The sequence below is a fragment of the Crocodylus porosus genome, unplaced genomic scaffold (genome assembly GCF_001723895.1).
Source record: "Crocodylus porosus isolate Cpor-Errol unplaced genomic scaffold, CroPor_comp1, whole genome shotgun sequence".
In the NCBI taxonomy this organism is placed as follows: domain Eukaryota; kingdom Metazoa; phylum Chordata; order Crocodylia; family Crocodylidae; genus Crocodylus; species Crocodylus porosus.
The window spans coordinates 2634272-2644118 of NW_017728914.1; the positions used below are offsets into that span (position 1 = coordinate 2634272).

Here is a 9847-nt window from a genome sequence, read left to right on the forward strand (position 1 = left end):
GCCACTCGTATGGTTAAGAGCCTGCAGGTAAGGTCCTACAAGGAATGATCAAGGGACCTGGACCTCTTCAGCCTCCACAATAGAAGGCTGAGAGGCGATCTTGTGGCCAGCTACAAATTCATTCGGGGGGGGTGGTGGTACTGCAGGCAGCAAGGAATAGGAGATACTGTTTACCAGAGCACCCCTTGGGGTAACTAGCAACAACAGCCATAAACTGACAGACAGCAGATTTAGATTAGACATCAGAAAGAACTTTACAGTAAGGGTGACCAGAAACTGGAATGGGTTCCCAAGGGAGATGGTGCTCTCCCCTACCATGAAGGTCTTTAAGAGGAGACTGGACAAGCACCTGGCTGGGTCCTCTGACCCCAGCACTCTTTTCTGCCCAGGGCAGGGGGTCAGACTCGATGATCTACTGAAGTCCCTTCCAAACCTAAAAATCTATGAAAACTTGACTCATCTTCTACATTCAATTGACAGAAGAGGTCTCCAGGATTCCATATACGCATCATTCCTTTTCCTCTCCAGCTAGGCAGAAGAAAGGGAAGATAAGCCAGATATTTGGCCCCGTTGTGGTGAATCTGCACCACTCTTATGAAGCAGAGGAGCCAAGATCAGGTTATACAACTCCCTCCAGCATATGAGGAAACTCCAAGGTCACAGAATCAGCATACAGTCCGTGACCCCTCATCCTCTGCAGCCTGTAGCATGGGGTAGTTTACCAGACAGCCTCTGTACACTAGTGATCTCTGGTGGTTAGAACGGTCCCTATGGGAAAATGATAATTTGATACAATTTAGAGAAATCCCAAAGCTGAAGCAACTGGAGACTTGCAAAGATACCATAGGGCTCCCCAGTCACATTTCAGAATAAGGACATACGCTTCTTATAAAAATCTATTGTTTCAGAAGAGAGTTTGAGGGTTGAGAGGAAACATGATGAGAACCAAGGAAGGAGAAACTGGAAGGCAGGATAAGGAGTGCAGAACTGGGAGGGGGACAGGACTTCAGGCACTCTCGTGAAAGCTTTCATTCCTGCTCTTTGCAGGAAGGATACATCTGCAGTCTACATCCTGCTGTTTCTTCTCTTTCCTCTCTCCCTGGACAGTGACTCAATATAAGCAGCCTTCTATAACATGACAAAACAACAGTCGTGCTTCCTTCCAGCTGTCATTTATATATTATTTAACACGTTCTAGTTTAGGCCTAGCATTCTCTCCACATGGAGAGGGGCTTTTCTCCTACCATACATTATAGAATTATCAACTGCTGTGAACTAGCTTTAAATTCAGCAACAGCCCCTCAGCCAGAAGTCCCCTTGCCAAGAAACAAACTGAACTGACTTTGTTTAAAATGATCCAGATTATCACTTTCAGCCACATCCAGCAGTCACCCCTCACTAGACAAAATAAGGAGACTAGGACTGTTATGTATCCATCCACCTTTCCACCTAACTAAGGACCACACCTTCTATGACCTCCCCCTGCTCCCTCCCCTCTTCTCCCCACCCCCAACACACGTGTGCACGCTGTAGTGAAAGATACCTCTACTGGCTTTCTCCACATGGATGAAATCATCAGTAAACTTCAGCACTTCAGGATGCAACTGCTCACACTGCTCAGCCAGGAAGTGCAGCAGTGTCAACTTCTGATCATTGGACTTCGTGTCTCGTAGCTGGAAATGAGAAAACTGACCATAAGAATAGGGTAACAGAGAGCACTTCAGACTAGCCAACAGTTGTTTTCAGTTCCACATGAAGGTGAATGAAGGCTTCACTGGGAATAGACACCGAAGGAGCAATTCCTTATCCTGCCCATGGAAGGCACTCACCTTGCAGAGAAAACTAATATTGAAGCCAAAAGCACCACCATTCCTAGAGCCTGCATTCATGTAGTTGCCCAACAGTAGGATGAGCTCCAGCAGCTGGGAGAAGCTCTGGCTCTTGCGTACTTCCTCACAGGCTGCTGTTACTGAGACAATCTCAGGTTTGATGTTCTCCACCTGTTCATTAAATTGCAGCTTGAAGAGGATGGCATTGAGGCGGGGCCGCAGGCGGGAAACTGAGCTAATCTGAGAAGGGAAAGGGACAGGAACAGTGTCATACACAAGGGGAAAGGAAACCAAGATGATCTGAGAAAATAGGGAGGCAGGTAGGAAGACTATTTATCACTGATCCTTTGCAGTATCACCTTCCAAGTCCCAGAATCATTTAAGAGCAGTTAACCACTGAATGCACACATACAGACACACAGTCAAACATTAAATGCATCTGACTGTTGTAATTGAAGCTGGGGACCCCATCTGACTGTTGTAATTAAAGCTGGGAACATGTCCAGTTCCATTCTGCATATCCAATAATTTAATCCAGTGGTACTCAACCTTTTTCCTCAGCAGGCCGGATGAACAGCGGGCCAGATCTGCTGTCTGCGGGTCAGATCTTGTTGATGGTCCCAATCCGGTGCCTGGGGTGGGCACACTGGGGCCCTATTTGGCTGCATGGAGGAGGACTGGGGGCAGCCTGTCCCTGTGGGGGAAGGGGCATGACCCAGCCCCAACCCAGCCCCATGGGGTGGGGGTGGGAAGGGGCATGACCTGGTTTCAACCCACTGCAGGGTTTGGGAATTTGGCAGTGGGGGAAAGAGGGGTCATATTAACGCCCACTGCCCCCACCCCGCTACGAAATTTCCCTACCCATGGGGACTCCAAAGGCCAGACACCATGGTTCTGTGGCCTGCATTTGGCCAGTGGGCTGCAGGTTGAGCATCCCTGATCTAACCCAAAAACCATAAAAGTACAAGTCAAATCCAAAACTTGCAAAAGTAGGAAGAAAGATAGACAAATCAAGTAAAAACCTGAAGAGAGGATGGATGAAGAGAACTTCCACTACTGGCAAACAGACTACCATATTCCAATTAAAAGCTGATCCAACGTGTGTTAAACCCACACTTTCAGGTTCAATTTTAGGGGGAAAAAAACACATTAATTTTTCCCCATATATAATTTAATAACTACAGATAATGTTCTTGAACTGCTATTATTGTCTTTTCAAAATCAAGGGAGAAGCAAAAAAACAAAAAACAAACCCCAAGGAATGGACACAAAATGAAATGCACTGAAAATACCAAAATAAAAACTGCAATGGGAAGAATTTTGACTTGGTATTTTTATTGCATACTCAAAAATACTGCAAGATGAGAAGTCAACATTGTTGGGAGTACAATTATAGGTTGACCCAGCGTGTATGTCAAATCTAACTTTTATGGTTCTTTTGGAAGGAAAAAGATCAAGTTATACTTGTAATAATATGGTATTGCTCCCTTTCATGGATTTTCCACTGAAAACTTCCATTTAAAGAAAACACTAAAGCAACTTCTCTAGCCTCAAAGATCTCAAGCAAATTAAATGCACGTTTGAGGGCTTTCTTTTCTGAATTAGGGTCCCTCCAAAATATTAAAAGCAACAGAAATGTGCAGAAGAATAACTCAGAAGTGTTTAAATAGACAGGTAGAAAGCCTGCCTCCCAACACAGACATGAAATCTGGATTGAGAAAACTGAATTGACCAGGAAAGAAACTCACTATCTTGGTCATGAATTGAGTCAACAGATCATCCACATACTTGGGAAGGTTAAAGTTTAAACCTCATACACTAAGTTCTATACACGCAGACTTCAGGTATAAAGATAAAAAACTTTTAAGATATGGCTTCACCAAAGGGCAAGTACTGACACAATTACCATACACTGTGAAGCAATGTGTATTATAGGCACTACATGTACTTTAGCAATCAAAAGAATAATACTCAGATTTCACCAAAAAAATAAACAAAATGGCAGGAATAGGTCACACCTGAGATGACACACTCCTAGGAATATAGGACTAGAAGGGGTCTCCCCAGACATCAAGTCAAGTGCCCTGAATTTACAGGCAGACACTCATTTGAAATGCTAAGAATTTCCAGCAAATTTGCAGCATCACTAAAACAGTATGAAATAGATGTACAGCCATTCACATGTCTAGTTGTCCAGAGAACTGCAGGGCATGGCAAAAGCTTTTACTGTTAATGTTCCACAGCCATGGAGCGAGCATGCAGTGCTCCCATTGTGCTTTGCAGCCTCTTGCCCCCATCTGTAGAGGTTCCCATGGGCAGCCAAGTGCAGAAGAAAGCATTACCTGAACTGGCTGCCCAGGTAACCACATCCACCAGGGATTCCATTCCCCTCCCCCCCAAAGTTGGCAGTACAGAGCCACAGTATACACAGTCAATTTCCACTGACAAAGGCTCATCAATTTCATTTCTAGCCATCAACAGATCCCTGCTGCTGGCACACTGTGTGGGTCATAATCCAGCAATGCTGCCAGATCTAGTACATGCCATATTCCTCCTGGCACAGAAACAAGGCCTGCCACTGTTTTTTCAGAAAGTCTCTTCAGCTCCTGCACATGTTGGTGCACAGTGCCATGTACAACTATGCAAACACAACCAAGGCCCTTGCCATGCAGTCTTTGGTTTGCCTACAAGTTTGGTATAGGCAGGTCCCTGATGGGAGAAGCAATGCAGAAAGTATCTCTGATTATCCAGTAGATGCTGGCACCATGATTCACCCACTTCATCATATCGTGGGAGGTCAGCAAAGGGGGAAAATTCTGATGCTGGCTCTGCTTCAGGAGGGGACTGTAGTCTCCCCTTCATTTCAGCCATGGCCGTTGCAAATTACAGCATCAAGTCACTGCACTTAGAACACAGGGACTTCCTGGTCACACCACCCAGCAGGGCTCTGACACTCCCTCTATTTCAGGAGAAGTGCTGAAAAGTCTACCTTTTGCTCTGGCCATACCATTTACTACTTGTAAAAGTTAAGAGCCAACTTTTTTTTTTTTTTTTTTTGAATGTCCTGGACATGAACTTAACCACCCACAAGTTCCTGCTATGTGCTCTTCCTTGGCTGGTGGATAATGCCAGAGATATTGACTCCCCAGGAACAGATATTTTTGGTGTGGCAGGAGGGTTTGGGAGGTATATTCCTGCCATGTTTTTTTGAGCAGGAAGGATTTTATCCTGTTCATAAAGAAAGACAGGACTGAACAAGAAAGGACAGAACCAAACTCTACCTTCCAGGGGCAGTAGAGTTTGGTGTTGGACTCGCTCCTTGGAACTAGGATGAAGGGGACAAAGAACAGTCTCCTGGAATGCTGGAGGGCTGAACTACAACCTGTGGCACTACATGTAACTGCAGGTGTTACGTGTGATGCTACAGATTACATGCACCTTGTGCCCCTTGTGATGATGTCCTTAAAACTATTAACTAGGCTGTCTGAGCTGGAACTCTAACCCAGACTGAATGGTAACTACTGGGATATTAGATCTTTCATCTATTGGCAGGACTTTATGTATTTTGCAGCACAAAGGGACCAAAAGTTGCAGTGGCAACCTTTCACTTCAAAGGCAACATTCATTTAGGAATGCAAGACTAGAAGAGCTACCTGGACTACTGAGTCCTGCCCATGTTTGTAGGCAATGATTTCTTCAAAAAGCTCCACAGAAACATCTATTCTTACACATCACTACCACTAAGCCCCCAGTTAAAAAGTAACCTACAGTGTGCCACAGGAAGTGAGAGACAGACAAGGGCACCACTAGGGTCTTGGGATGCTGCAACTGCAAGGAACTGGTTAGGTAAAATATACCCAGATGATCCAAAGGCATGGACCATACCCCATGGGACCATCAACCCCATCACTACCAGTGCAATCCAATCTGATGTTGAGGGAAATCCCTTCTTGACACAGATTTAACAATCAAAATTAACCATGACAAGAGGAAAACCCATCAAACACATATTTCCTGTAATAAATTAAGACTTCTTAATGTTATGCAAGCACCCTGCCATATGTGCAGGTAAAGGCAAGATGGGATCTGATGCACAATTCACTCAATTGTGCTTCCTCCATATGCATGACAGAAGGCATGATTGTGGGATTGAGCATCAGATCCCATCATGCTTTATTGCCGGTGTCCAGGTTCATGATCCTGGGCTACCCCTGTACTGGCAAGTAGCAAGCTCCTGTGGCTGGAAGCCCTATCAGCAGATTGCTGATTTGCATTCCCAGTCGTGAAGGCACACCAGCTGCTCCTGAGGCTGGGAGCTTGCAGCTGATGGGGCTACCCTATGGGGTATACCTAGCAACATATTCAATTAATGGCACGTTAGGAACCAGCTACAAAGTTATTACACATTTTCTGTAGAATAACTTTGTTGCTTATCCCTTGTTTTATGATAACATTAATTGCTTTAATGTGTGGTCAGGTTGTGACTTAAGACATGATTAATGGGTTAATCATATCTTAAGTGTAAAGTCTGGCAGGGGCCTTAGGTACTATGGACAAAAAATAACCTTACAAGAAAAGTTCTCATTTTCCTACCCATCAAAATATTCAGCTATGGCTCAGTGTTTTGAACACAAATTCATGTAAAATATGTTCAATAGTAAAAAAAAAAAAAAAAAAAAGTGTACTCTTGGCACCTCAACTTGGCACATTTGACACCATCCATTATAACCCAATTTAGAATCGCCTCTTCCCCAGAGATGCCTCAAAAGAGGGAGCTTGTTGACGGTTTCAGTAGCTTCTCTTCCCAATTCCCCATGCCTCAGGTGATGTTCTCCAGCTTACATGCATGTCTTCTTTTGCTCTCCAGACCCCAACTCTTTGGTTTCCCAAGTCTTCCTACCTGCCTAGATCCTTTAAGTAAAATGCACTGTCATCTAGTACAGTTCTCCTTGTGCCGGTCTCCTAGCAAGGCAGGGTTTTGATGGAAAAGAAAATGCCTGGGCATCAATATAGTAAATTTCAGGATATCCTGGGAACGGATCAAATTACATGGTCTCCCAGCAAGGCAGGGTTTTGATGGAAAAGAAAATGCCTGGGCATCAATATAGTAAATTTCAGGATATCCTGGGAACGGATCAAATTACAAAGCTAAGAAATTGTGCAGATGTCAGTGTCCCAACATAAGTGAGGTAGGTCAGCTCTTTTAAGTACTACTATTTGACTCTTTACAAACATACACAGATGATACCTCATTAGTTTAGACTCTATTTATACTACTGAAGCTTTTCTACCTAAGGGCTTTAAACTTTTTTTTTTTAAGGGAAAGAATAGACTCTGGAGCACAATCCTACAAAAGAGAGAAGAACTGCACCAAATTCCAGGGTGCCGAACAAGATTATGCCTATAGGAAACCTGAGAATATCCTGGAAAGGAAACAGCAATCTTGGCATCCTTAAATTGCCTTAAAAAGAATACATTTCTATATCTGTCCCCCAAAATGAAGACTCTGTCTTAATAACTCTCAGAGAGCTGCCAGTGTTTGAACTCAGGAGGGCAGTATCTGGGCACTGAAACCTCTAAAATGCATGGAAATAAGGTGTGTGTGTGGGGAGGGTTATAGCCTTTAAGGCTGCCGAGTCAGAAACTTGGTTCCAGGTTCTTCCATACTGTGGATTAAAATGACTTTCCTTCAACAGGGTGACTTTCAGCTCATCTCAAACCAAGAGAATAAAGCCACCATAGGCAAAGCAGTCCAAAAAGAGTGCCTTTCAGCCAAGCTGGTAATAATGGCACAGTAATTTTGGCATGAGATACCCAATTTAAGTTAATCTCTGGCTGGTGATGCAGGAGGTCTTGAGGATGCCAAAGGATATTTTAAAACAGCAAAAAAGTACCAAACTTTCTGGAAAAAAGTTAACACTAATAACTGCAAATGAAGCAGGAATCTGGGGAAACCAAAATCACTGCCTGAAAAACCAGAGTAGCAGAGTTTGACCAACTCTGCAGGTTAGGAGGAATGTGAGGATCAGCATGTGCCAAACCTCCAACGATTAACTGTCCCAACGTTGTTTCAGAAAATGGCTATAATATACAGCTTTTAGATAGGAGATATGCAAAAGTAACGTTATGAAAACAGGACATGTCTGGTAGGAGAAAGACCCGATCAGAGAAGGGAAGGGGACAAAACATCACACGTTATGGGGCTGATGGGGAGATATCCAATATTGTACATAGCAACTTTACATAGCAACAGCTATAAAACAATATCCTTTCAGAAGAGGAGAGACAGTGATGCGCTCCCTTACTGAAATGGTAAGGCACTCACCACAACACCAAACTGCTCAGATTCAGCCAAGTCATTGTACTCGTCCTTTAGCTCTGCAAGCATCTTCAACTGCTCAGCCTCTGGCATCTGCTTAATCAGGTTCTGAGGGAGAAACAGCAGAGTCAATGAAGCAGTCATTTAAATTAGAGTCATTTGTGACTTGGAGTGAAGGCAGCTCCCTCAGCCATACATCCAGTGTTTCAACTCAGGAGGCCAGCATCTGGGCACTAAAACCTCTAAAATCCATGGAAATGAGGTGGGGGGTTTTCCTACTCAAGTGATGATGCCAAGGAAGAGCCAATGATCTTAGGAAAGATATCTATTATATCAGCTAATTTCTCCATAAAGACCTCAATCCAGCAGATACAGGAGATAATTATTCAGCAATACCTACCCACAGGGGAAAGATGTCCAACTCTCACTCACCTGCACCATGGACTCAGTCAGTACAGCCTCATTCACTTCCAGGATCACATTCTTGATCTCCTCATAAGGCATACGGAAGGAGCCAAGGAATATTGCTGCCAGGGTCCAAAAAGAAGCACAAGTAAATCCTTGGGACCAACTGTCCTGATAGATATTGGAAGAGAGGCCCTAATCTCATTATCAGGGATCTGGGTTTTCTGTTTGCTGCAGAAAGACGTGGATTTCCTCTTTTAAAGGAGAAAAATGTGGATTTTCCTTTATGGGAGAAAAACTTCTTAACCCCCCCCCCCCCAAAAAAAACAAACAAACCCTTTAAAGGGGATTTTCTCCTTTAAAGAAGAAAACCCCAGGAAATGATGAGTTTCCCCTTGCAGGCTGGCAGAGTTCCAGCTTCCAAAGGGCTGCTTGGGACTGGTGGGAGCAGGACAAAGGAGATAGAGGGCACCACATGCATGTGTGCACATGCACATGGCAGTCAGCCAGCAGTGGAGAGCAGCTCCTGCAGCACCCTGCAGGTAAGTCTAGGGGAGTGGGAGGACCAAAAGTGATGCAGCAGGGAGGGCACAGGATATGTATGGAGGAGGCAGGAGGCACATACCTACAGATTTCTGTGCACATAGTGAGGCACAGGGCTGCAGCCAAGCTGAACCAGCTCCAGGCAGAAGCTACCTCTGTTGCCCAGTGGGCAACATCCGGTACAGAAGGGAGTGCCATATCACCATGACCACCAAGGTGAGGATGGAAGCAGCACAGAGTTGTGCCCCCACTGCTGCCAGGTGGCTAGGGGACACCTCGCCTTGGCGACTACGGCAGCATGGTATTTCCTCCTTCACTGAGTCCTTCCCACTTGGCCATGGAGGAGGTTTCTGCCCGGAGTTGGTCCAGTTGGGCTGCTGCCCTGTGCCCCACTGTGGGCACAGAAATCTGGGGGGCACATGCCCCTCTTATATCAACTGTGCCTATGTGCACATCGCCCCTTCCCCACTCACCATCTTACTCATATACTGTGGGGCTTGGACAGAGGGCAGATGGTCAGGAGTGAGGGGCACTGGCAGGGTCAGGGGGTTCTGGATTGGGAGTGACGAGCACCAGCAGGGCCCGGGGGCAGCAGGTCAAAAGTGAGGGGCACCAGGAGTGCCAGGGGGCTGTGGGTCAGGAGTGAGGGGCACTGGCAGAGCTGGAGGGGCTGTGGCTTGGGAGTGAGGGGTAGCGGCAGGGGCAAGGTACAGGCATATCAAGGCTGCTCAAAACCACAGAGCAGCATTGT

The 9847-nt window shown here is 45.4% G+C and overlaps 1 protein-coding gene across 2 annotated transcripts in view; it reads right to left on the reverse strand.

The window, feature by feature from the left end:
• The window catches only part of LOC109309916 (protein diaphanous homolog 1-like), a 71564-nt gene that overhangs the window by 20843 nt on the left and 40874 nt on the right, over positions 1 to 9847 (reverse strand). For both annotated transcript variants that reach the window (XR_002101082.1, XM_019534810.1), the window contains exons 5-8: positions 8581 to 8675; positions 8155 to 8256; positions 1830 to 2069; positions 1544 to 1673 (exon numbers count right to left, since the gene is read on the reverse strand). Coding sequence is in view for 1 of the 2 variants with exons in the window: in XM_019534810.1 (XP_019390355.1) it covers positions 1544 to 1673; positions 1830 to 2069; positions 8155 to 8256; positions 8581 to 8675 (567 nt within the window). In the remaining variant the exon portion in view is untranslated. The remainder of the gene's footprint in view (positions 1 to 1543; positions 1674 to 1829; positions 2070 to 8154; positions 8257 to 8580; positions 8676 to 9847) is intronic.